The 26,322-nt window shown below is 44.8% G+C and overlaps 12 protein-coding genes across 12 annotated transcripts; 6 read left to right on the top strand and 6 right to left on the bottom strand.

Moving 5' to 3' along the window:
* Positions 1–568: 568 nt before the first annotated feature.
* Positions 569–4,185, bottom strand: SAMD00019534_108990 (hypothetical protein; the record flags this gene model as incomplete). The annotated part of the gene is made up of 10 exons (XM_012893928.1): positions 569–643; positions 761–911; positions 1,007–1,119; positions 1,187–1,909; positions 1,986–2,366; positions 2,435–2,557; positions 2,632–2,676; positions 2,744–2,945; positions 3,023–3,902; positions 3,963–4,185. The coding sequence occupies 10 exons, from the start codon at positions 4,183–4,185 to the stop codon at positions 569–571; spliced, it is 2,916 nt and encodes a 971-aa protein (XP_012749382.1).
* A 536-nt stretch (positions 4,186–4,721) lies between these two features.
* On the bottom strand, positions 4,722–7,743 carry SAMD00019534_108980 (hypothetical protein; the record flags this gene model as incomplete). Its single annotated transcript, XM_012893927.1, has 3 exons — positions 4,722–6,560; positions 6,624–7,100; positions 7,177–7,743. Coding segments are annotated over 3 exons (2,883 nt in total), but the record flags the coding sequence as incomplete, so codon positions are not given.
* Positions 7,744–9,519: 1,776 nt separating this feature from the next.
* Positions 9,520–12,021, top strand: SAMD00019534_108970 (hypothetical protein; the record flags this gene model as incomplete). Its single annotated transcript, XM_012893926.1, has 4 exons — positions 9,520–10,890; positions 11,135–11,347; positions 11,440–11,718; positions 11,788–12,021. The coding sequence occupies 4 exons, from the start codon at positions 9,520–9,522 to the stop codon at positions 12,019–12,021; spliced, it is 2,097 nt and encodes a 698-aa protein (XP_012749380.1).
* Positions 12,022–12,147: 126 nt separating this feature from the next.
* SAMD00019534_108960 (hypothetical protein) lies at positions 12,148–13,478 on the bottom strand (the record flags this gene model as incomplete). The annotated part of the gene is made up of 3 exons (XM_012893925.1): positions 12,148–12,289; positions 12,377–13,257; positions 13,347–13,478. 3 exons carry the CDS (start codon positions 13,476–13,478, stop codon positions 12,148–12,150), a joined length of 1,155 nt encoding a protein of 384 aa, XP_012749379.1.
* A 779-nt stretch (positions 13,479–14,257) lies between these two features.
* Positions 14,258–15,401, bottom strand: SAMD00019534_108950 (hypothetical protein; the record flags this gene model as incomplete). The annotated part of the gene is made up of 3 exons (XM_012893924.1): positions 14,258–14,304; positions 14,396–15,230; positions 15,312–15,401. The coding sequence occupies 3 exons, from the start codon at positions 15,399–15,401 to the stop codon at positions 14,258–14,260; spliced, it is 972 nt and encodes a 323-aa protein (XP_012749378.1).
* A 1,680-nt stretch (positions 15,402–17,081) lies between these two features.
* Positions 17,082–18,472, top strand: SAMD00019534_108940 (hypothetical protein; the record flags this gene model as incomplete). Its single annotated transcript, XM_012893923.1, has 2 exons — positions 17,082–17,279; positions 17,339–18,472. The coding sequence occupies 2 exons, from the start codon at positions 17,082–17,084 to the stop codon at positions 18,470–18,472; spliced, it is 1,332 nt and encodes a 443-aa protein (XP_012749377.1).
* Positions 18,473–18,757: 285 nt separating this feature from the next.
* On the top strand, positions 18,758–19,281 carry SAMD00019534_108930 (hypothetical protein; the record flags this gene model as incomplete). The annotated part of the gene is made up of 2 exons (XM_012893922.1): positions 18,758–19,059; positions 19,122–19,281. The coding sequence occupies 2 exons, from the start codon at positions 18,758–18,760 to the stop codon at positions 19,279–19,281; spliced, it is 462 nt and encodes a 153-aa protein (XP_012749376.1).
* Positions 19,282–19,458: 177 nt separating this feature from the next.
* Positions 19,459–19,854, bottom strand: SAMD00019534_108920 (hypothetical protein; the record flags this gene model as incomplete). Its single annotated transcript, XM_012893921.1, has 2 exons — positions 19,459–19,614; positions 19,678–19,854. Coding segments are annotated over 2 exons (333 nt in total), but the record flags the coding sequence as incomplete, so codon positions are not given.
* A 442-nt stretch (positions 19,855–20,296) lies between these two features.
* On the top strand, positions 20,297–20,950 carry SAMD00019534_108910 (hypothetical protein; the record flags this gene model as incomplete). The annotated part of the gene is made up of 3 exons (XM_012893920.1): positions 20,297–20,424; positions 20,491–20,780; positions 20,841–20,950. 3 exons carry the CDS (start codon positions 20,297–20,299, stop codon positions 20,948–20,950), a joined length of 528 nt encoding a protein of 175 aa, XP_012749374.1.
* A 375-nt stretch (positions 20,951–21,325) lies between these two features.
* SAMD00019534_108890 (hypothetical protein) lies at positions 21,326–26,168 on the bottom strand (the record flags this gene model as incomplete). The annotated part of the gene is made up of 2 exons (XM_012893918.1): positions 21,326–21,332; positions 25,390–26,168. Coding segments are annotated over 2 exons (786 nt in total), but the record flags the coding sequence as incomplete, so codon positions are not given.
* On the top strand, positions 25,384–25,629 carry SAMD00019534_108900 (hypothetical protein; the record flags this gene model as incomplete). The annotated part of the gene is made up of 1 exon (XM_012893919.1): positions 25,384–25,629. One exon carries the CDS (start codon positions 25,384–25,386, stop codon positions 25,627–25,629), a length of 246 nt encoding a protein of 81 aa, XP_012749373.1.
* On the top strand, positions 25,687–26,199 carry SAMD00019534_108880 (hypothetical protein; the record flags this gene model as incomplete). The annotated part of the gene is made up of 1 exon (XM_012893917.1): positions 25,687–26,199. The coding sequence occupies one exon, from the start codon at positions 25,687–25,689 to the stop codon at positions 26,197–26,199; it is 513 nt and encodes a 170-aa protein (XP_012749371.1).
* Positions 26,200–26,322: the final 123 nt, after the last annotated feature.

The raw sequence follows: 26,322 nt of genomic DNA, 5'->3' as shown, positions 1-26,322 counted from the left end.
AGGGTATACATGTCAACACTCTATGTGTGTGTTTGGTGAGTGAGTTAGTGAGTGTAACGGACTGGTGAAGTGAGCACTGGGTGGTAGAAAGTGTGAAATAGAATATGACATCCATCACTTGAACAACACATAGGTGTCAATTGTTCATACAGCCATGTGTTTGATATTGATTGGATTGAACTAAGGATGGGTTGTGGGGGGAGATGTGTGTTGTGTGATGTGGTGTGGTGTGGTGTCGGTCGGCAGATATATATATATATGTGTTGTTAGTTGTGTGTTTGGGTCATGTTTGGTCAAAGACGTAGTGCGCACTTCGAAATTAGACTGGAATGGCAGAGTGAGATGGGCCAGATGAAATTGATTTACAATTGATGTAAGTGAAATTGGATGCACTACTTACATCAATCAATATGTAGTTGGAACCTAACAAATCAATTATATATATAAATTGGTGAGAATGTATTTATTTGAATGTTGTTTGTAATCAGTCCTACATGTTATATTTGTTATGATTGTTGTGTGTGTCCAAGTCAATCACATCACATCACCATCACCTAGCAGCAACGGGTTATGGTAAAGGAACAATGGTACTGTACCACTGGCATACATCATTTACATTGGCATTGATCCATTTGATATTGGTCTGTTGTTGTTGGTGGTGAGTTTAGGTTAGGTCGGGGAGTGGTGTTAAAAGGAGGTGGCTCACTGATCATAATAATACTGTAACTAGTAAATCAGTAAATCAATCAATCAATCTTACCTCTATTGCAGATTTGCTAGAGTCAATTGTCAATTGTGGTATATCGGTGTTTCCTTTGATGAACTGATTGAACTCGGTCTGTAATGCTGTTGTATCCAATTGATTGGCGATGTTATGTAAGAACTCTCCAAGTTTAGATCCTTGTAAATTGCTAATTAATTTGATTGGTAGATATTGGGTTAGTAAGTTGAGTTTGTGTTTGAGTTTGTATTTTGAGTTTGAGTTGTAAAATTCCCCATAACATACGTCAGAAGGAAATCATAATTCTCTTTAAAGAATAACCAAACTCTTGTGATGGCAACCTTGTTGCTTGTCAAACTTCTAAATATGTAGAAGAGATCTTGATTCCTAATCTTGTTCTAGTGAGCGTGATCAGATGGTCATTGTTAGATTGAATGATTGATTGATTGAATGAATGGTACTTACATTCTTAACAAGTCCAAGAGAGGACTCGATTAGATAACTCCTCTGTGGCACACCTAGTGCCAGGAGTGCATCGGTCTTTTCGTTGGTGGTCGTTGCATTGTCTAGGTATCTGCTCAACACCCAGTTGTACTCGGTTCGATCACCATTGTATACAATTGAAGCGTATACAGAGCGTCTGATGTTTGGATCGATGTTGGTCGTGTTGTCCTTGTGTGCCATCCAAGTGTCACGTAGATATTTGATCACCTCTGGCACCTGGCCCTTGTTGGCCACCTCGATGGTGACCTTGCGAGTCAACTTCTCCTCATTGGTGACGCCTGGCTCAGTGATGTTGACGGCCGTCAGTAGATTGGTAAAGAGTGTCTCGGTGAACTGGCGGTGCTCTGGGTTGCACAGCTGGTCACGCAGACGTGCGCTGATGTAGTCCATGCCCGACATGATCACTCGCCAGTAGGCCGGATTGGTGGCGCTTGTCGTGTTGGCGAATGTGATCATCCTCAGGTAGTCAGAAGGTGGGAGCAGGCCAGACTTGGCAAAGAAGAACTGATCGTCGATGAACTGGATCACACCGAGTGGGTCCAACTTGTTGGGCTCGCTCAACAAGTAGTCATTGTAGATATCATCAAACATTCCATTATCATACTTTGTCCTGTAGAATCCACTGGCCTTATTATTCAACACGAATGCATTACAATCAGCCTTGATTGTCAATGTTTCTGATTTCTATAAGTGATTGATTGAGTGAGTGAGTGAGTGAGGGATGGAAGCGAGTGAGTGGAGTGAGATCTTCAGGACATACGTTGCTGAATGTGATCTTGGAGTCTGGCGTGCAGGTGGACTGGTAGGAGATGGGGATCTGCCAGACGGTCGAGTCGTTGGCAGTCACACCAAAGTCTGCAATGTATCGATGTTGTTTGATGTCCAGTGCAGTGGCAGTGGTGTTGGTGACGCTGACCATTGGCATTCCAGACTTGTACACCCAATCACTCATGATTGAGCTGACGTTGGAAGTGCCATTGGTAGCCTTTGTTAGACATCTCCATAGATCAGTAGTCTCTGCATTCTGATAACTGAATGTCTTTAGGTAGTCACTGATACCCTTGCGGAAGTTATCATTGTCGCCATCCTGAAGCATTCCATTAAGCATCATAAGAACACTTGCGGCCTTGTTATAAGTTATCTATTTGTCCAGGATGATTGAGAGTAAGTAGGTGACCCTGTGTGATTGGATGAGTGATGGTGACATACAGCATCGAATGAGTTCTCAATATCAACGACTCTGACATAGTTATTGGATATTGGATGGGTGTTGGCTGTTGAGTCCATGGCTTGTCCAAGTATCTTGATCACTACCAAGAAGTCTGTGGAACTCTGTATGTCATTTGAAGGGTCATATATTAGTAATTCAATCACTGTACAGTCACATACAATCAAGGAACACTTACATCAAACTCTGTAGTAATGTTGTGAAGACACTTGTAAGACATGAACTATTGATCCATGGGATGGGATTGGTTAGCGCATGGTAAGGGTAAAGGTATGGAGTGGGAGACATACTGTTGCGAATCCTTCGTTGAGCCAGAGGTCATTCCACCACTTCATTGTCACAAGATTACCGAACCATTGATGTGCAAGCTCATGTGCCACTACATCAGCAACACGTTGCTTCTCTTCCACAGAGCCAGTTGTATTAGTATACAACAAGTCTTGCTCTCTGAATGTGATACAGCCCCAGTTCTCCATGGCACCTGCTGCAAAGCTGTTGGGTTTGATTGGAAGATTGAATGAATGAGTGATTGAGTGAGTGAGATTGACCAAGGACAGAGGACGACTTACTCAGCAACACCAAACAGATCCATCTTTTGAAGAGGATAGGGTATCTCAAAGTACTTGGTGTAGAATTTGATTGACTTTTGTGCCATTTCAAGGGCGTAGCCAGTGTAGTCCTTCAGACGCTTGGGAGCCCACACGCGAACTGTGATGTTGTTTCCTCCAATCGGTGATGTCATGATGGCTACATTGTTGTCAAACTGATGAGTGAGATAGGCCACCAAGTATGATGACATTGGAGGCGACGTCTCAAACTTTACAAGCTTGCGTCCATTGCTTGTTGTGGAGATGTTGCGCTCGGGCATGTTGGAGGATGCCGTGTAGGCTGGATCGACATTCATCCAGATGGTCCAGTTGGCCTTCATGGCGGGCTCGTCCATGCATGGGAATGCCGCACGTGCGTCCGTCGGCTCAAACTGAGTCATGGCAAGATACTTCTCCTGATTGTCATCATAGTATCTCGAGCGGTAGTAGCCCTTGAGTGAGTCGGTCAAGTTGGAGCTGTAGCTCATGTAAAGGTTGAAGTACTCCTTGTCCTTGGAGAGCCAACCAGGCAGCTGATCAAACTGCAGAACATAGTATGAGTTGGTCTCGTTGTAGGTGACCTTGGATGGCTGCACAGAATCGCTGGGCGGCACAAACGATGTTGGATAGGATGTATTAAGTGGCGTCTGGGCCACTGCCAAGTGGATAGATGTCAAATTCAGTCCATCACCATGTACAACAATGAAGTTCTTGTCCTTGGCAGTGATTCTCAATGTGATCACAATATCTCCAGTGAATGTAAAGTTGTTCAAATATGTTGTAGTATGCACCAAGTAATGCAATGGTCTTGTCCAGTTTGGTAGTCTGACATCGTCATACATGAGAATTGGTATCTTTGGCACTATAATATGGATAAAGATGTATGAGTATGATGTGGATGTGGCGTCAGCATCATACATACCATTTGACTTTGTTGCAAAGGATACACCAATAGTGATACTGGCTAGTACTATGAATACAAGTGTGAGCAAGAATGCCTTGCGAGTGTTGGTTGCGGTCATTGTTGTGACTAGACCACATATCCTATCCTTGACAGTTGGTCTGTCCTTAAAGAAGACCTTTGTACTTCTTGGACGTATATCACCATCTGCGTCATACTCAAAGTCCTCATCATCATCGCTCATATCAATTTCCTTCAACTGTATATGTTGCATGTTCCTCATCCTCTTCTTACTGTTGTTTAGCTAGCTACTACTTCAACTTCTGTTCTGATTGGATTGAATCAAACTAGTTTGATTGATTGGATGTATACAAAGCTAATGTAATGATATATATATATGTATTATATATATATACATGTACACACAATTGTATACTTAGTGAAGTGTTAATTGAGATATTGAATGAATGAACAACTTGTTTGTTCCTGAAGTGGGTTGTCGTGTTGTCTTGGAAGTCGGTGTGGGGGTGTCACATGAATGGATGGATCATGATCCTGGGAAGTGTGTGTGTGATCAATCAGATCAATCAGATATCAGATTGTATTGGAATTGAAAGTGTAATGTGGACATGTGATCAATGGCAATGAATGATGTTTATTGGTTAATGGACCAGTGATGTAATCGAGCTCACTGATGCAATAGCATTTGCTCGTTTGTTTGTGTACAGGTAGTTTACGTTGTTTGATTGATGAATGTGTAGTGAGTGTAACGTAATGGACCTAGATCTCCCAGCTCCTAAGAAGTTCCAATTCGTTGACTCCAATGAATGGCTTCTCGATTGACTTGATCATGATGTCACCGCAATATATACACTCCTTGGCAACGATCTTGTCCAGCTCGTTGTTGATACTGTCCTCTTGAGACACCTCGTCAATCATCATGGATGAGGCGGCAGAGTTCATCATTTGATTGGGCTTGATGCTGGTGGTCGATGAAGCGGTCTGTGTGGAGATGGTGGCCTGCAGGTCGCGCACACGTCTCTTCTGGTACTCGTCCAGATATTTCATCATCTCGGTGATGAGACAGTCCGAGTGGAAGACGTGCTGGCACGTGAACAAATAGAAGCGCTTGGACAGCACGGGGTAGCTGCAGATGTCGCACTTCTGGTCGCCCTTGACCACACCATACTTGTTCCTGAGGTTCTGGATGTCCTTGCGAATGAGCTCGGCCGAGTTGGTCGAGTCGTCCATCTCGTTCTTGAGCTCGTCGATGTGCAGATTGTAGTCCTCCAGCGACTTGCAGATCTCCTCCTTAAAGTCGTCGATCACGGTAAAGTCGGGGAAGAACGGCAGAATGTCCTCGATCTTGAGCAGAGGGCATTGCTTGAGGAACTCCATCGCCTCCTTGATGTTGTTGTCCTTCTCGACGACGTGGCGGGCGATGCGGAGCCACAGCTTCTTGCACAGCGCCTCGTCCTCGTCCTTGACCTTGTCTGCATTCTCACGCGCCAGCGCAATGTCCACCTCGAGCGACAGGTCCACAGCCTCCTCGTACAGGCCCATTGAGCCATAGATCAGCACACATGCCTTGAGCTTCTTCTCCTTCATGCAAAGACGTAGGGCGTACTTTGGGTCGTAGTAGACATCGGGCGACTGCAGGAAGAAGAGCAGTGGTGAGTCGTCCTCTTGCTTGACGTACAGCGACAGCAGATAGTTGTGCACGGCGCGGTCTGTGTTGCGGTTACGCACGCAGTACTGCAGGTAGCGGATGGCCTGGTTCTCACCAGTGCGTGCACGTGAGTGGTCGTAACGCATCAGAGAGGGGATGAGTTTGCGTGGCACCAGGAAGTTGGTCTGCATCCACACGTTGACAGTCTGCACGGGGATGAAGTGGAACAGCACCGGACAGAACTTGTAGTAGAGGTCCTGGTGCGTGGCCTTGAGTGTCGTGAGCGTGTTGAGAGCAATGTCGTATTCTTGATGCTGGATGTGGTAGGAGATCACGCGCTCAAAGTCTTCGATCAGCTCGGCGTAGAACAGCAGCTCGTCAATGGCGCCGTGGCTGCTGATGATGTTGAAGGTGGTCGTCTGATTGAGGTTCTCGCGGTATGACGTGAGGAACTGGCGGAACTCTGACTTGATCTTCTGGTAGTTGGCCTGGTCCGCAGCGTTGGTGCGCAGCGAGTTGAGCTTACTGATGAAGATCTCGATGAGCCATGTGCAGATGATCGTCTTTTGAGTGGTGTCGCGGCGTGGGATGTGCTGCAGCTTCTGAAGCAGATAGGTCTTGAGTGCATCGCGCTGGCCCGAGTTGAGGAACTTGAGCGCAATCTCCTCAAAGATCTTGTGCGTCTTGCCGTAAAAGTTGGCGGCCATCTCATACCTGCTCTCCTTGAAGTAGTGGTCGGCCTGCGTGGCCCAGATCTGATCGCGCTTCTCATTGGCATAAGGCTCCTTGCAGTACTCGAGTGCCGTCTCGAACTGGCCCTTCTCCAAATACAACTTCCAAGCATTCCTATCCTCATCCTTGATGCACAGCTCAAACACTATATTATCCGCGTAGATCCAAGTCGTTCCATTCGAGCTGTCAACGCATACACCTCTTAATCTTATTTGTCTCTGTTGTTGATCGAGTGAGTGAGTGATTGGAATGATTGATTGATTGAGGGAGTGGACACATACGGGATTGAATGGATACTCATAGACGATCTGTCCATTGAGCTTGCCGATAGCTTGTAGCTTGTCCTCATAGAGGAGTAGGAAGTGGAACTGGGTGATGGCAAAGGAGATGGGCGGCATGGGTCGGTTGGTATGATCACGACGTGTAAAGTCTAGTACAGAGATGGCGCTGGTGAACTTGTCACCGGGGTTCTGCGAGCCAAAGATGAGGTCGCCGTGGTAGATGCCCGAGCCGATCAGCCAGGCGAACGACTGTGGTAAACTGATGGATGACTTGGCGTAAAAGGCCAACTCACTGTAGTTGAGTGTGGAGGGTAGCTCATCGAATCGGATGTGATCCTGGGCAAACAGGTTGTCCAATGTCTGACCGCCAATCAATTGGAAGATACGTGTAGGTGTTGTAATGATCGCAAAGTACCTGCCCTGTGCTCTCTCCAATCGCATGCCCGTGATGGGTGATCCATCCTCTGTAGAATACAACTGTGATTGATTGATGGAGTATTAGCATTGATTGAGTCCATGCATCACATGATCGGCACGACTCGACAAGACTTACAAATCTGATGGGCGCTTGACCCTGTGAGAAGACGTCGCCAATGAAACCACGCTCGATGTTTGTGACGGTGGTCTCAAAGATCTTGCCCTTGTTGTTACCGATGAGGATGGTTTGAGGCTGTCCATCGATGGGATCGTCCCAGGCAATGGACTCGATCAGACCGACGTTCCAACGCTTGCCCAATGGCTTGGGCTTCTTCCACGACTGATGGATGTAGTAGACCTCCTCGCTCTCCATGGAGATCAGCAGGTAGAGTCCTGAGGGGTCGAGGAAGATCTTGTATATCCTCTCGTTGGGTCGAGCAAACTCAATCTCCTCTAGGTCCGATGGGTTGTTGAGGTCGAGACGTATGATACGCGAAGTCTGTGTGGCGATGATGATCCTGTTTGAGCAGACGAGCATAGAGTGTATGCCCTTTGGCTTATAGTCCACCTGTTCCAATGTGAACATTGGCACCTCCTCCATATATCTCTGTTCATTCGATATTGGCATTCCTCCCAATCTGCCCACCATCAAATCTTCATTCGTTGCACCATATGTATCTGTGTCTCCATACTCTAGCATCTGTTAGTTTGTTTGTTTTGATAGTTGATGATTAGTCGTCAATGTAGAGTCGTCGTGAGTGTCCGTATAGAGTCAACATACACCTGATGATGAATGATCATATTCACGCATCTGGTCAAAGTCAAAGTTTAGTTGATTCATCGCCATGTTAGTTTGTTTGAATGTGACCTATCGATAGTCAATGATCAATCAACAATCTATCAACACTAGTTTGTTGATACTGGTTATTATGTGTATAATATAAATAATGTTTGTAAGTTATAATTGAATGTTGTTGATGATCATTCAAGGTCATCATGGTGACCTCAAACTTTGAAAAGTCTGCAAACCAATCCTTCATCCACCTTTGAATGAATATCTGGGGGACCTAGTAACGTTGCACTTTTCAAAGTTGGCTGTCCAACTTTGGATGACTGGTTATTATTATTATTATATATCTGATTGCCTACAACTTATAGATTTAAGAGCCTTAAAACAAAAGGAGTTTATTATTATATTCTTGAATAAAGAGTATGATAAATGTTCATTTCAATACATAAAAAAAAACAAAAAGAAGAATGCATAGGAGAAATTTAGAATTAATTATAACATTAATAGTATCAAAACTATTTAGTATTAAGATATCCAATTATTTAGAGGTTGGAAGTGGATTCACAACATCGGATATTAAAGTTCCAACAAATATTTGGTTGGTATTTAATCAAACAAATACAAATATATTGTTATACGAAGGACAACAATTGAATGTGGCCAAAAGAGTTTGGATTGAGAACTACAAAGATTATCTACATCAACAGGATATCAATGTTCAAGTGATCACTGGTTTCAGACCTGAAGGTCTCTCCTCTTTAAAGTTAGGTGAGTTCAATCTAACATTGAATGAATTATGGTATGGAATACTAGTATATATGAACAAACAAGGTGATTTATCTTTAGTATCTTATGGTACAAGTATAAAGATTATATATTATAATTATTATAATCATTTGACCAAGTATGCTATTGATATCCTCCAAAAAGAGTATATAAAAGAAAAAGAGAAAGAAGAATCAATCAAGATTGAACAAGAGAAAGAAGTCAAACGTGGAAATATGGTAACCAATGTAAAGAATAGATTTCCCATCAGTTCAATCTATGATTACATTGTATCTCTCTATCGAAACCAAAACAATGATCAATCAAGTATAGATACACGTGTCCAAGAACCATCTGATTTACAAGAACCAATCCAGTGTTTTGATCAATTGATTGTCTCTGAATAGTTCTATAAATGGATAATCTCATTGTTGGTCTCAGTGTTTTATCTTGTTTAAATCTGATCTGTTTTATCTCCGAAAATCAAATCAGTTCGTCGTTTTTCCCATTGCAGGTCCATAGAAGGCCACATTTTGTGGGAAGTTGGTATGTCTTGGGTTCTGTTTAGACTTGGACCCATTATTGTAATCAAACAGGGTTTTTCCAACCTTGGGGGTGGGGGATGATGGACCTGATTGGTGGACCTTCAATCACAATCTCATCGCTCTGAGCTAGCTCGTCGTCTTGATTAATGGCGCTTGAATTGTTGGGCAACAATTCCATTCTTTCATTTCATTCATTACATTGATTCATTCATTCATTCACTATTAACCAATCAATCAAACACAATCAACCAATCAATCAATCCACCAACCACAACATTTATGTTGTTGTTTATACTATCATCAGCATACCTTCTTTACTTGTAGTTTCTTTGTTTGTTGTATTAGAGAGAAATAATACTTATACATATATATTTATATAATGAATAGTGGTATTAGTAATAATGGTGCGACAACTACTACTACCAACACAAATATTAGCAGTAGAGCATTGGGTTCACCAAAGATGGTGACCAAACTCAGACGAAACACAAGTGTTGATGGATCATTGGGTGGATCATCACATCATCAGCAACAATCACAACACCAACCACAACCACTACAACTACAACAACAACAACAACAAGGCAATGCAGTACAAGCACCTGGAAAGTGGGTGTCTGTCAAACCAAAGGCGATAATGCGATCACCACGAGGTGGTGGAGCGTCAGTTCACAAGGGCTTGCTGTCCAAATCGAGACTAGTGGGTGCCAGCCATCAGCAGCGACATCAACTACTTCATCACCATCACCACAACCACACACCCACCAAGCGAAGTGATCACCTCATAAACAGGAATAACCAACTGTCGTTTGGCTCATTGTCTGACCTTGGCGCACTGTTACCAAGCGTGGATGACATCCAAGAGGGCGGCGGGATCAAGGACACTTACAGACCAAACATGATCAGCATTGGCTTCACACCTGGATTGAGACCACTTGACTCTAGCAGCAGCAGTAGCAGCGGTGGATGCGCAGGCGACAGCAGTGACATATTGTCATCGTTCCCCACATCAATAACCACAGAGAAACATGTCAATGGTGATTGGAAGTTGGCGCACGTCCCCAGCCAACTTGCTCGCAACAATCATCCATTGGTCACTGGCAACAACAATGCCAGTCGTAACAATAGTTCACGAACGTTAAAGAGTGGCGAAGCCTATGCCGTAGTGTTGTATGACTTTGAAGCAGATTGCCATGACGAAATGGAGCTTATCAAGGACAGCATCATTGTGGTGTGTGAGCAGCCAAGCGATGGATGGTGGCACGGCCGACACTTGGACGAAGATGAGCCACAGGTCTCATCTAGCAGCGCCAGCACCAATGCCAAGCCAACACGTGGCATCTTCCCCATGAACTATGTTCGCATCTTGGACGAGGAGGAGCACAGGACATTGAGCGCCACGTTTGGAGGCGGATGTGGCTCGTTCCAGGTCGCGCACTCACCAACCCCCAGCCCGCCACAGATCAGCTTCGACCCCAACCTCTTCTTCTCAACATCCACAACTCATAACAAGATCCGCAAGCTGTCTAGTCCCAAGGCATCGGTCCACATCAAGGTGTTCGTGCCACCTTTCAATGAGCACACTGTCCTGCGATTGAGCCATAACTCCACCGTCAAGGATGCCCTGCACAAGGTACTCCGCAAGCGCAAGCTACTGCAGGCGCTCGAGGGCTACAAGATCCACTTCAAGAGATGGGGCTCATCAGATCGATCAGCCCTTCCAATGGACATGCCCATCCTGATGCTAAGCGTAAGCCGGGAGTCTGGTATCCAGTTGTTCATCGAGGGTCTGGACTATGTGGACGTGGGCCTGGCGCCCGGCACACCCGGCTCCAACCTGCGTGCGTCTGCGCAGCAACTGCAGTTGCATCAACAGCAACAGGCGACGCTACAGCAGGCACACTTYCAATGTACATATCGATGGCCAGGACGGAACATCATCATCCAATCAATCATGGGTAACTTTAACTAGTTCCTCAATACGTATATATAAGTCGAGCAATGATCGTCTTCCCAAGCGTGTCATTGGTCTACGCTACAGCACTGTTAAGCGACAACAGAATGAACAGCACAACAAACACATCATTGTACTCAAGACATTATTCCAAACCATCAGACTCACCTGTGATGCCAACAAATCACAGGCAGATCACTGGATGCAATCAATCGAGTCTTCACCAGACTATCTCCAAGACAATCCTTACCTTGTAAGTCTACTCCATTCAATCAAACATATATCTTGATCATATATCTTGATCAATCACAACTAACACTCGACTGATTCAATCAAATGATATAGCTCAAGCGCCAGAGGAAGAGACTGTTCACATCAACAGAGTCACTGGAAGACATGTTCGCATTGGACAAACGCCAGTTACTCAAGGATATAAGGAATAGATATTGTAATAGATATTGCTCGGACTGTAATGGACCTGATCCTGAATGGGCCTCTGTATCATTAGGCTGCTTCCTCTGTGATGTCTGCTGCCAGATACATCAGTCCGTGCTTGGTCTACAAATGTCAGAGATATACTCTGTCCTCTTCGATGATGCAATCCATGAGATGAACAACCTCAATGTATGTGTACCATGGTGATGGTGCACCATTCAATCAAGTGATGTACTAACACATTCATTCATTTTCCAGATCATGCAATCAATTGGAAATGCGGTGTCCAACGAGTATTGGGAGTGTAGACTCAAGAATAGGAAGATAGATGCCAACAGTCTGCCGGCGGAGAAGGAAGCATTCATCAAGTCCAAGTACCAGAAGAAGGAGTACGTTCCTCTGGATCTAAACATTCGTCCTCCAATAGAATGGTACCAGCAGAGTAGACCAACTACATCCACCACCTCATCATCATCTCAAATGAGTGAATAAACGACTGTTACATCAATCAATCAATCATTCATCAATCAATGTAGTTGTTGCTGTTACAAATGAGACAAACATTAATGTTCGCCAACATATATGTTATTATTACGATTGTGATCTACTTCCATTGATTTAGATCTTGTCCAAAGCCTGACGGAGATCGGCAAGGAGGTCATCAATGTCCTCAATACCAACAGACAGACGGATCAAAGTGTCGGTGATTCCAAGCTTGATTCTCTCCTCCAATGGGACAGAGGCATGAGTCATAACAGATCTATATATTCATTCATTCGGGAAAAGGATTAGTTAGTATGAGACATCGTTATCATTCTCCAACTGCGCCACTTGGGGCGGTACTTACGGCAACTCAATCAAACTCTCAACACCTCCCAAACTCTCGGCAAGAGCGAACAACTTGATGTTCTCGAGGAACTTGCGAGAGGTGGCAATGTCACCCTTGATGAAGAAGACGACCATGCCTCCAAAGCCCTTCATTTGACGCTTGCAGATCTCGTGCTGGGGATGCGATGGAAGACCGGGGTAGACGACGCGCTCGACCTTGGCGTGTGACTCGAGGAACTTGACGACGGCAAAGGCGTTCTTCTCGTGCTCTCTCATACGGAGATGCAGAGTCTTAATGCCACGCAGGGCCATGAAACAATCGAATGGCGATGGCACGGCACCGATGGAGTTCTGGAGGAACTTCAACTTGGTGAACAGCTGCTCGTCGTTGGTGGCGAGACATCCCATGACGACGTCAGAGTGACCGTTGATGTACTTGGTGATTGAGTGCATGACGATGTCGGCACCGTGGTCCAATGGGTTCTGGAAGTATGGCGACATGAAGGTGTTGTCGACGACGAGGATGGCGTTGCGGCTGTGAACGTAGTCGGCGATCAATCTAATGTCGGCCACCTTGAGCAGTGGGTTGGTGGGGGTCTCGAGCCACACCAACTTGGTCTTGTCGGTGAAGGCGGCGGCCAGCTGATCAGTGGTGGCCATGTCGACAAAGGAGAACTTCAAGTTGAAGTTGGCGGCAATGCGAGACATATATCTGCGAGTGCCTCCGTAGACATCATCAACAGAGATCACCTCATCACCAGCCTGCAGCGAGTTGATGATCGTAGTCAAAGTGGCCAATCCACTTGCAAAAGTAAGTCCATACTTGGCATTCTCAATCGCAGCAATGCACTCCTCCAATGCCTTTCTAGTTGGGTTACCTGATCTAGAGTAATCGAATCCCTTTAATGATATATTATTGAGATGATGTTAGTATCTGAGGTACCTTCATCGTCATCATCGTCGTCGTTGTCGTTGTGTCAGTGACTTACAGCAGGCAAGACATTTGGTGATGGCTGCAAGAATGTGGTGGAGAGTGAGATTGGAGTGATCACTGCACCAGAGACTGGATCAGCTGGTTGACCGGCATGGATAACATTGGTTCCGAACTTATAGTTTGACATTGTTATATGTTATATTATTATATTTATTAGTATTAAGTATTTAGTAAAATGAATGAATGAATGAACTGAACTTGAATGAAGTTTGTGTGTTTTGTTGTTTGTTATTGCTTGTTCCAACTATTGTTCTTTCGTTTGGTGTTGTGTTGTTCAGAACACGTCAATTTCCCAAAGTTTTTAAAAAATTGGGAGTTCTCGAAGGCTTGATTGATGAGACACCTGTTTGATCATTCCATCCATCTATCAATCCACGAAGTGACATTACCTCACAGAGAAAGTGTCGGGTTATGGGTCATTCTTCCCTTCCATCCATCTTGATCTTAAGATGAAGTACCACTTCCAAAAATCTAGAATATCTAACATTGATTGAAAAGATCACCTATCAATCATCGATGGAAGCAATGGAAGTGCACCAAAACGGACATGGTTTTTGATTGATACTATTAGGCAATCTTTGGGTTGGCCAAGATGCTCTTTGATAATGACCATTGCCAATTGTGTTGTTTGATCAATTATTCGTACTCTGATCGTTTGCTCGTTAATGTCGTCAATGTCGTCAATGAATATGTCGACAATGAATGTGCTGACATATGGACTTAGTTGAGCGATCACTTTGCATAACTTAAGTTTGTTCTTCACCCTATAATTTAGTGATCCTAGCTTGAGTGAATGTGTATCTGGTGTTGGAACATTATCAATATTGTCAAGCCTTCCTGTTGCAACATAATGATTGAGTGAGAGTGGGGCATGCTTGATGTAACTGATTGGCCCTATCATTGTCTTCAATCCGTTTGGTAGGGCACCTCGCTCAATCTCTTGTTTGTAATCTCTGGGCAGCGAAAGTAGAGTGAGTGAGGATGGGAGCATTCCACATAGGATGGGCTGCTTAAAGTTATAGCTCAACTTAATTCTGGTCAAACTGTCTGGCAATGTGAACGGTTCAAGCGGGTGATCAAATGCATGTCCAAGATCTAGATCGGTCAGACCATTTGGCAAGTCGTGCGGCAGGATGCGATGGTCAAATTTAGAGTCCAGGGTCAATTTCTTTAAGCCAGCGGGGATGATCCAAGGTTTCCAACAATAAAGCAGCTTCACAAACGTCAATGATTCCAATGACCGAGGTAGTGATCCAACTTCCAAATTAGGTTTCGAGAGGAACCTGACATGCTTGAGCGAAGCTGGCAACGCTCCATGCTCAAGAGCATACACAGTAGCTGTGGTCAGATCCATGAGGGATGATGGCAATGACCCAATGACTATATTCATTAATTCATGACGTGTGACCAATTTGGAGAGTGACGATGGCAGATCGCCTGGAGCTAGCGTCTGTCTAAATGACATTCCTAACTCAAGGATTCTGAGCGATGGAGGGAGAACACCCTGGGTCAATGGGTGATTGAACCTATGGCCAAGCGAGAGCGACGTCAATGATGATGGGAGCGCGCCAGGTGGGATTACCGTGCAGAATCGGTCACCAAGGTCCAGTTCAATGAGTTTGGGTGGTAGCAGACCAGGTAGTAGCACTTGAGCTTCCGACGTCATATATAATCTCAAGCAAGTGAGATGTGGTGGCAGAGAGCCTGGCTCAAGCACCGTTTCGACCGAGGCCGCGAAATGGGTCAGTGATGGCGGAAGGGAGTTTGGCTTGATCTCCTGGGCACAGCAGATTCTCAATGATGAGAGTGATGGCAGATGCTCAGGACAGAGTTTAAGTTGAATATTGTTGTTGTTGATATTGAATGAATCAAGTCTAAGCTTTGTGATTGATGGAGGTAATGTTTTTGATGTTGCCAATCGATTATATTGATTAAAGTTTACACATTTGAGATTGTTTACTGTTGTTGGTATGGTTCCATCATCTAAATCAACAACATCTTCATCAACGAATATTAGTTCGGTTATTGGATTTCCAATGCCTGCCAACATTTGGAGAGGAGTAACAAGTTTGATTGTTGATTTAGTAATAATACCAATTGTAACCTTTCTATTAAGTTGTAACTTATTATTATTAATATAATTCTTATTTATCTTTATGAATTGTGTACGTATTTGTTTAGATGTCAAGCTGAAGCATAATGCATCAACAACAACATCTTCATAATACGTCAGGTATTTGAAGATCTCAAACACGATAAGATCGGGTAAGTTGAATGTTGTGTACATGTTTAGTACTGATTGTTGTTGTTGTAGTAAGTCTGACAATGGATAACAGATTGAATGAACCAATATTTGTGTGAGGCAAGTCATTGGAAGAATCTACAACTTGTTCAAAAACATGATATTTTGATTCATTTATTCATTCATTCTTATAACTAATCATTCAAACATATATACATGTCGAGTGATACAACAACAACAACAACACATATACCTGTGGCCGTGGCTGCCACTGAAGGTACAACACAACAACAGCAACAACAAAATGTAGATACAACAACAACAACTTCAGCCGAAACATCAATAGCTGTCCAACAACAACAACAACAACAACAGCCAGGTACATTGTCAGCATTCGACCAAGAGATTATTAATATAAACAATGAGATGAGCAAGGGTGTGCCCGACTTGACAGAGGGACTGCTACTGCTCAACAAGATACCTCTGGATGCACTGACCATGAAGCTACAAGAGATCCAAAAGGAGCAAGCAGTAGTGCTCGCACAGATAATCGGTGAGAATCAGAAGCTACAAGGAATCAAGAACATTGATGTGATCATTGACAATGTATGTTGTTGCGCATTGAAATGGCATGGCAAGTCGACCTAACTAACAAACATCACAATAATGTAGTTTAGGAAGATTAGTGAATACTTGGTTAAACTGCAAACAATGAAGAAGGAGATGTCAATTGTGCAGGAACGTATGAATAAGATAAAGAAGAAGGCATCGAATCTAAAGGAGAAGAAGCAACAACATATCAACAATCTAAATGAGCGTGTGGAGAAGGCTTTGCAACGTGAGCGAGACCTCACCGTCAAGCCCTCGCCACAACTTGTACAACAGCAACAACAACAACAGCAACCAGGTACCAGCAAGCAAACGAAGCAAGGCACTCCACTTAGTACCAACATCGACCTTTAAGGGAGTACACATGGATATCTCATATTGGAAGTTCCGACCGACACATTGTGTGTGGTGGAGACGGGGTGGGTTGGTTCCATTCAAATGGGGAACCAACACGATACCATGTCGGGACCACAACAAACATACACTTTCGGAAAACGACAAAACGATTATTTATAAATAGACGTATATCTGTGTGTTTGTGATGGTAATAATATATAATTATAACAATCAATCTTAGATTAGTGCCCAATATAGTATCTTATCTCAACTTTTCCTTTGCATTAGTGTTGTCGTGTGTTTAGTTCAAGTTCTGCAAACAAACAATCCAAACACAACCTCAACCCCAATACATCCACCAACCATCCCATCCATCTTCATGTCACCTTGGGAGAAGTGAAGTGAATGTGAGCCACCTAAATTGAGGTGAAGTGAGTCCACCCTGGGGCATGCATCACTCATTACTTCTTGCTATTACTACTCATTCAATCAATCAATCAATCAGTGATAAGTATAACAATATAGATATACATATAAACAAATATGGCAGACCTATTCAAGTCATTCTTGGTAACATTCTCATCGATGAGTGTACCAAATGTTGCACCAATAACAACAAACAGTACTGCACCCAATGATAAAGTGACAAGGATTGTAATCGTTGGTGGAGGTACGGGTGGTCTGTCAACTGCATCAATGTTGCAGAGGAAGTTTGAGAGTGCAGGTGATATCACCATTGTTGTAAGTAGAACTACATACATTCAATCAATCAATTACTGATACAGATACATTCAATGTAGGAACCATCTGATAAGCATTACTATCAACCTTTGTGGACATTGGTTGGAGGTGGTATATTCCCAAAGGAGAAGAGTGTAAGGAATGAAGCTGACTTTATACCAAAGGGTGCAAAGTGGGAGAAGGATGCTGTGGCAACATTCAACCCAGACAACAATAATGTTGTCACCAAGACTGGCAAGAAGCTAGAGTACGACTACTTGGTGGTGGCCACTGGTATCACACTTTATCTGGACCGTATCCGTGGACTGAAAGAGACGTTGGGCAAGAATGGTGTCACCACCAACTACTCGTTCGACACTGTCGACAAGACATTCGAGTTCATCAAGTCAACCAAGAGTGGCGCCGCCATCTTCACATTCCCCAACACGCCAATCAAGTGTGGAGGCGCGCCCCAGAAGATCCTGTGGCTGGCCGACGACTACTTCCGCAAGAACCACTGTCGCAATGAAGTGGACATTATGTTCAATACGGCTGGTGTGTCGATGTTTGCCGTCAAGAAGTACTCGGACGCACTGGACGTTCTGGCAAAGGAGAGGAACGTGCAACAGAACTTTAAGTACAACCTGATCGAGGTGGATGGCCCCAACAAGACTGCCATCTTTGAGACGCCAGAGGGCAACAAGTCGATGAAGTTTGAGATGCTTCACGTCGTCCCACCAATGGGACCATTGCCAGAGGTCAAGAACTCCCCACTTGCCGACCCAGCCACAGGTTACGTCACCGTAAACAAGGAGACGCTCCAGCACACCAAGTACGAGAACGTCTTTTCATTGGGAGACTGCTCCAACCTGCCCACTTCAAAGACGGCGGCGGCCATCACCAAGCAGGCACCATGTCTCGTCGCCAACCTGATCCATCATAAGAACGGCCAGCCACTGGCGGCCAAGTACGACGGATACACTTCATGTCCAATCACCACTGGCTACAACTCACTGATGCTAGCCGAGTTCAAGTATGACAGCGTCGTCTCTGAAACATTCCCATGGGATCAATCCAAGCCAGGCTACTATGGAATGTTCTTGAAGAAGTACGTCTTCCCCACTGCATACTGGAATGGCGTCCTGGCAGGCCGATGGTTTGGACCCAACACCATCTTCAACACATACACCATCCCAGACGTCAAGAAGAACTAAATCATGTCGATCGAGACATCCACACTCATATATATCACAAGCATTGCTGCACTTCAATATAACAAGCTATATTCCTCACTTTGAGGATTGATGGTTGATTGAAATGATCAAATAAATATGAATAATTAAGTAATTGTCATAATTGAGTGATTCTTGGGACTTTCGTTCGTTTCAAAAACATACATTTTCAATTGATACTCAATGAATGGGAAACAGATAAATACAATATATTACAATAAGGAGTCAACATAGTTAGAATTAGATAGATAGATAGATAGATAACTGATGAGCCACGCCCGTAAACATGTCACAACAAATGCGTTGAACTCGAGCTTTATGCCAGAGGACGATCAGTCCATTGTAAAGATCATTGATCTTAGAGGAGGCAACATCGTCGAGGTACAGTATCCAGACGGCGCCACTGTGTTGGCAATGATTCCAACAAAGTTCAAGGGCAAACTATGGATCAAGTTGGGCAACTATGCTATCGTCGAGCGCGAAGAGGAGACCACCAGCAAGGTCAGAACCTCAATCGTACATCTCATCTCAGCCGACAACCTAAAGTATATGAAGAAGCAAGGTATTTGGTATGTTATACATTTGATGAAGATGTATGTTATGTTGGTTGAACTAACATCAATCAATGTAGGCCAAGCGAGTTTGATGATGTTGTACAGAAACAAACATTAGTTCAAGAGGATAATGGAGACAGCGATAGTGATGGTGGACTTGACAGCATGGGATTCAATCCAAATCATAGAGGTGTTCAAGATGACAGCGATGATAGCGATGACCAAGACGAGGAATAAATCACCTGACAGTCAGGGAGCAAGCGACTCAATCAACAACCATGATCGATCAATCATTCAAATCATTCGGATATGAATTTGGATGTACACAGTCATTTATTGGGATGGATGCATAGCATGCATGTTGATTGCCCTGCATCGTATTGATTGTTGTTGGATGGCCAGGAAGCCAACTTAGTTCTTCTTCTTCTTCTGGAGAGCCTCGAGCTTATCGTTGAGCTCTTCGATCTGTCTCTCGAGGGTCTTGATCTCGTTCTCTCTCTGCTCCTGGGACACCTTGACCTTCTCCTTGTTCTTCTTCTCGGATTCCTCCTTCTCCTTGGCGTTCATCACCTGCATAACAAACTTAGTAATTTGTTCATTGGTTCATTCTTTTGATATTGGCTAGATGCTTACCTCCTTCATTCTTCTAAGGTCATCCTTCTCCTTCATCTTGACGTATTCAGTCTCGAGGGCATCCTCTCTGTCCTTGATCTTGTCACCTCTGATGACAAAGGCAGAGAATGATTGTGAAGTTGACAATCTTGGCTTCAGAGCAGATGAACGTGCAATAATAGTTCTAAGCATAGACATTGTTGTTGTTATTAGTTATAATTATTTATACAAAATACGAATATTGATTATTGAATGTTATTGTTGTTGTTGTTGATGTGTTGAGTCCTAGTTTGATGTTCAACACCTAATACACACTCACACACATTGTTGTTCAATTATAATTGAATTAAATTAAATTTGATTTGAGAGCTTAAAATAATGGGCGATCAAAGTCATATGACTTATCATGACATGTCCTTGGGTCAAGTTTTATCCACTTTTGGAAATAATAGTGTCCATCATATTCTTATAATTACCCGGGTCGTGTATACTTTTGATATCCTGGTAATCAATTTAATTGATGTAGGAACTACACAATGGGAGCCCAAAGTGATAAATTGTAAAGGATGACAGAACTTGAAATTAGATATTTTATCCATTTCGCCAACAGACAATCAAACAGATAAAGAAGATATATAGAATGAGCGATATCTATGTCATACGCAACCTTCCTCACAACCTCGAGGAACAGAAGTTACATGAGTTGATCTACAAGACATTCACGCAAGAGGCAGTACAGATAGTAGAGTACAATCAGGGCTATCCAGGGTTGGTATTATGATGTAATGTGTGCTCAATGATCAATGACTAATCAATCATTGACATAACATGCAGTACGAAGGAGAACACTCCAACAAGATGTTATGTAAAGATTGCTAAACAATCTGTGGATGCATTCATTGATCATATCGATGGAAGACCATTCGTGAACAATAGAGGCGTGGAGGAAAGGTCAACATTGGAGAAGGCTATCTTTAACATACCTTCATCACAAAGGGCCGTCAACAACAAACACAACAACAAGGTTGAGACTTCAAAGACATACTTGTCATTCTTACAACAACTGAATGCTCCTGAGCCTGCACCACCCTCACTTGAGGCACTGCGCGAGAGCATTGAGAAGGGTATGTCTAACATGCACACACTCACTTGACAGATCACTAACTTGATTCACAAAACACAAGCATCACGTCAAGATGAGCAGAGATCATTGATCATTGAGGAGCTAACAAAGAAGAAGGAGGCAAAGAAGGAGGCAAAGAAGTCAACCAAGCATGAGAAGAAGAGAAAGTGAAGAGATGATCATGAAAGAGACAAGTCATTACTTACTCTTCAGCAGATTATCGATCAACACACATAGTCATATGGCGTATACTCACTTTGATGGACATGGCAGCGAGATCATAATGGGGATTCCCTTCATCAGTGCATATGCCTTGTTGGACAATATACAACATTGCGAGGATTTGTCAGATCGTTGACACTGGTCATTGTGTGACGTGATCATACAAGTAGTCACCTCAATGATCCAAAGAGCATCGGATGAAGGAATAGACGATGGAAGAACGTTGACTGGAGCAATCTCATAAACTCAGCATTGGCCTGTGAGGCATTAGACACTATGATGATGATACATTCATTGTTTATTCAATCAATCAACGTGTGATTAGTTGGACTTTGATAACACAGGCATGTTGGCAGAGGAACGTATTCTCTTGGTGTTGACAACGGTGGGCTGGAACTGATGGTGAGTACGCTTGGTACCAGAGAGCAACACCTTTAGGCTGCCAGTCAGCTCCTGTATGACGATGATCTTGTGATGCTCGAGTCGACTCCATACGTTGACGTCAAACAGTGGCCGGATCGACTTGATCGATCTCTCCTCACTGCACAGCGCAATCAGCAGTCTGAGTGCATGCTCCGTCACATAGTAGTCGTAGCTCTCGAGCAGTGGCGTGATGGACTGGAAGCCCTGATTCTCGTGGATGCTGGACACGATCGACACATCCTTTGCCAGCGACGCCAGGAAGCGACAGCACTTGGCCTTCAACACCTCCTCTGAGGAGATGATGAGCTTGATCACCGTTGAGATGACATTGTGCTCGAGTATCTGCAGGATGGTTGGCTCATCGTTGAATGCAATCGTCGCCAGCAGGTCCAACGCGACCATCTTGACGCTGATGCTCTCGGCTTTGTTCTGTAGCAGCTTGTTGATTGAGCCCACACACTCATGGATGGTGTTCTTGTGGATACCTTCGTTGGCCATGCTGCCCAATGTCTGGATGGCAAATACTCGCATGCCTGCATCCTTTGATTCCATATCGTTGCAGAATGAGAGGATACAATCGGCCAACAAACAATCACCGCGACCAGCAGAATGAGGCTTGCCGACAATGGCATCGGGATTGACCACGGGCAGTGGCGATGGCAAGGGTATATCGTTGGGTATCGACTGTGGCGGGCGTGGCGACTTGAGTGTGGAGTCTGACATCACGGTGTCAACCGAAGACGTGTTCTGAACGATGGCAAGTGGAGGCAGAGCGGGCGATGGGAGAGGTTGGAGCTTGATCGCAGGCACCGGAAGTGTGATGTGTTGATGATCATGGGCATGCATGCGCTTAGCCTCGGCCAGCTTGTCCTTGTATGTTCGATGATGCTCATTGCTCGGGTCGAGGAATGGGAACACAGAGTTGAGCGATTGCGAATGGATGAGACTCTCGAATGATGGGCCATTGCGCACGACAAACTCCACCATCATCTCTATCGACTGCTCGATCGTCACGCCCTCACCAAACGACTTGGGTGAGAAGTCCATGCCCTTGGACTCGTTGTCATCCTCCAGGAATCGCTTGTGTAGCTTGATGCTTGGGTTGGCCGACCAGATCTGTCGAGCAAACTCCAGGTTGTCCGCGTCGAGGTCCATGACGTCCTCCTTGGCGCCAGCCACAGTAGGGTTGTCCGTGAGCATTGCCGCCACCCTGTATGCATCGTTTTGATTGATCTGATTGATCACAGCGTTTGATGATGAGGACATTTGATTGGTGCCTCCAGACTTGTGCCTACTCTTTGGAGCGTGGAGTGCATGGTCTCCGCTGCCAATCTCAATCTTGCCTGTTGACGAACCATAGTTGGTGTGAGTGTTCTGGATGTTGAGCAGCAGTCCCTTGATGGACTTCATCTGCAACGATTGATGCGCCCTCTTCTGCAGCACATTGTCCTTGAGATAGAATGCAAACTTGTAGTTGAACAGGGAGTTTCCATTGTCCGTCTGCAGCTGATCACACAGGTCTAGGAACTGATTGATATCATCGACCAGACTACCAGACTTCTTCTCTTTCCTTCGCATCTCATCATCCTGCATGATATAGTTGGTGGCATCATTTAGGTCACCCTTGGCAAATGATTCGATACTCGTCAACTTGCGCAGTACCCTGTTCAATCTCATCTCAATGAACGAATGCTTAGTGGCACCTTTGAGCACTGTCTCTCTCCAATAACTTCCGAATGATTCGGATATCTCCTGTTTGATTGGATTGATGATATGTGAGTGATTGATTGATGGTTGATGCTTGTCCAGGGATACACATACGTCTCTAGTATTTACAAAGTCGACCACATAGCTGTGTTGTTTGCCCTTGGCCGTCCTGCTAAGCCTGCCCAATGTCTGCACAGCATTAGCTCGCTTCAATATCTTGTCTATATACATTACTGCCAGCTACATTGATGTGGTGGAGAAGGTATGTTAGATGATTGATTGAGTGATCTACCTCACGGCTACCTGACACTTACACTTGGCTCATCGAATCCAGTCTGTAGCTTATCGGCCACGATGATAAGCTGCACCTTGTGATTCTTGTCATTCTTTAGGATCTGTGAGATACCATCACGATGCTTGCAGAAGTGTGCGTATTTGCCATTGACCAGCTTGCTCGACTCGTCCTTGATACGCTTGTTCATGATGAATGGCGAGAAGGAGGCGATGATGTCGAATCGTTGCTCCTTGGGAAGATCACGAATCATTCGCTCCAAGATCGTCTTGTACTGCAGGATCTGACTGCGCTGAGTTGTGATCAATATGGCACGCGCCTTGAAGTCGTCGTTGTTGATCTTCTCCTTGAGCTTTGTGAAGTGCTTGATGATGTAGGATGCCTTCTCCGTGATGATCTTCTTGTCGTTCTTGGCGTTGGCCAGCAGGTGATAGGACGCCTTCTTCTGATCCACCATCTCGTTGGTCTTGCCCGTGTTGTTGATCTTGGTGAGGATGGCCACCGTGGTGTAGTTCTCAATCACATTGATCACGTGGCCGTCGGCCAGGGCACGCTCGAGTGAGTAGCAGTAGAAGGGCACACGTGTGTTGCCACGGTGCTCGCCAAACATCTCTAGACTGCGAGGTGTGGGCGTGCACGTGAAGCAGAAGTAGGTGATGTTTGATGTCTGTCGTGTCTCGCCCGTCAACAGCTTGTGAATGCTCCTTGTGATCGCCTTGCCATGAGTGCGATGTGCTTCGTCCGAGATCAAAGCGATGCTCTTGTGCTTGAACTGGCTCAGATCAAACTCCTTCACCGTGTCCAGGATGTTGGTGAACTTCTGCATGGTCGTGATCACAACCCTCGTGTCACCAACATTGAGAATCTCCACCAAGTGTTTGGCCGTGACCACCTGAGCGTATGAAGTAATATGATTCTTCTTCAAGAACCTGTGAGTGGCGTAGACAAGTTAGCGAGTGACAATGTTTGATTGATTGAGTGGTGGCCATACCTTGTCACAACTGCTCCAAGTTGAGTGTCCAAGTGTAGCCTGTCGTTGATCACCAGTATCAGGTCATACTTGGGCTTGCCATCCTCTTGAAGTCGATAGAGGTTGTAGACCAATGAGGCAATGGTGAAGCTCTTGCCTGAGCCAGCCGCATGCTGTATCAGATAGTTCTTGGGATCCTTGCCATCGTTATTCTTGTTGTTGATGTTGTTATTGATGTTGTCAATGTCATCCACTTGGATAGCACTACTAATATCATCTCCAATCTCATCCTTGATCTCTTGCTGCTGGTGCACTACCAATGCCATGTTGTTGTTGTTCTCGTTGCTGGTCTTCATCTCGCTGTCCATTCCATCACTCATCATCATGGAGCCATCGTCTCTCTTCATTTGTTGCTTTGACTTCTTGTGTCGCTCAACAAGGTCGCTCAATAGCTTGATTATGGTGTCGGTCTGGTGGAACCTTGGCTCCTTGGGCCACCCCTCGCGCGCCATCTTCTCAATGTCCTCCAGGGTCAATGTCTCAATGTTCATGATCTTCTCACTCTTTCTTGAACGTTCAACAGACATTGTTAACGCAGTTGATGAAGTTGAGGTCGTCGTGGTCGTTGTCGTGGTCGTCGTCTTGCTATCCTCGTCATCATCGTCATCGCCACTCACCGACACAGGACTCTGTAGTGATTGTTGATACATCTCCTCCTCAAACTTCTCGAGCGTCTCCGCATCCTGGTACTCATCCTCCTCTTGCTGTGCAACCAACTCGTCCTCATCGTCAAGGATCAGATCGTCCGGCTCACTGTTGCTGTCTTGATTGAGGTGCTCCTGCTGCTGTTTGGCCTGTGACAACTGGAAGCCGACCTCCTTGAGCATGGTGGGCGGTGGATAGGATGTGGACAGGGGTGCCTTTGTGACGACGGGAGGAGGCAGCATCGGTGGAGCAGATCTGCTACCAGGCAGTGAGCTTGACATTGAAATGGACTTTGAGATTGAATTGCTTGTAGTCGTCGATGATGTTGTGTTCTGGGCCACGCCCCTGCCTCTATTATATACGCTAGATGGGACCTTTGTGAACAATGACGATGATGGTGGCGGTGACTTTGGCACGAGGAACAAAGGAGCTGGTGCCAAAGATGTACCCGTGGACGATGACGACGTTGTTGATGTATTGTTCGTCGTGGTCATCGTTGACGGGGATGAACGGTGGAGGGGTCGCAAGTAGGACGCCGACGATGGTGATGCCGAGTGGCTGAATGACGAGGGTGACTGGCGAAGGAGTATGGTCGGTGGTGATGGCTTAAAGTACAATGATGATGGTGATGATGACATGGATGAGGAGGGCGAGGTGTCTGTCGACCTGCTGTGTATCAGTCCGCCCCTCAGTAAGCTGCCACTGCTGGATGACAGTGATGATGACACTGACGATGAAGATCGCATCAGTGGGTTGTTGCTGGTGTTGATGCTGCCACCGCCCATGTTGCCAAAGCTGCTGCTACTGCTGGACATTGATGATGATACTGATGATGACGATATCGATCGCTTTGGTATTGTGATTGGTGCCGATGTTGACAGCGTAGGTTTCAGATGTCTTCCATTATTATTATTGCTACGACCAATCAGCATTGGATTGGTTGTTGGCACTCTAGGATCATTGATTGATCTGCTAATGTTTGAACTTGTACTCGTACCTGTACTTGTTGTAGTAGTACTAGTACTAGTTGTAGTGCTATTGTTGTTGCCAGCAGGTGTCTTTGAGAACATGTCTTTGAATAGACTGGTCGCTCAAGAGTGAGTGACTGACTGACACACAATATATATCTATTAATATGTACAATGAATGAGTATGAATGAATAAATACAATTTGTTATCTATCACTATTAGTATGTCTATATGTATATTATCTCTTTGATGATT

This window comes from Acytostelium subglobosum, assembly GCF_000787575.1.
Source record: "Acytostelium subglobosum LB1 DNA, scaffold: scaffold29, whole genome shotgun sequence".
Classification (NCBI taxonomy): Eukaryota; Evosea; class Eumycetozoa; order Acytosteliales; family Acytosteliaceae; genus Acytostelium; species Acytostelium subglobosum.
This window is presented reverse-complemented; position numbering and strand designations above follow the sequence as displayed.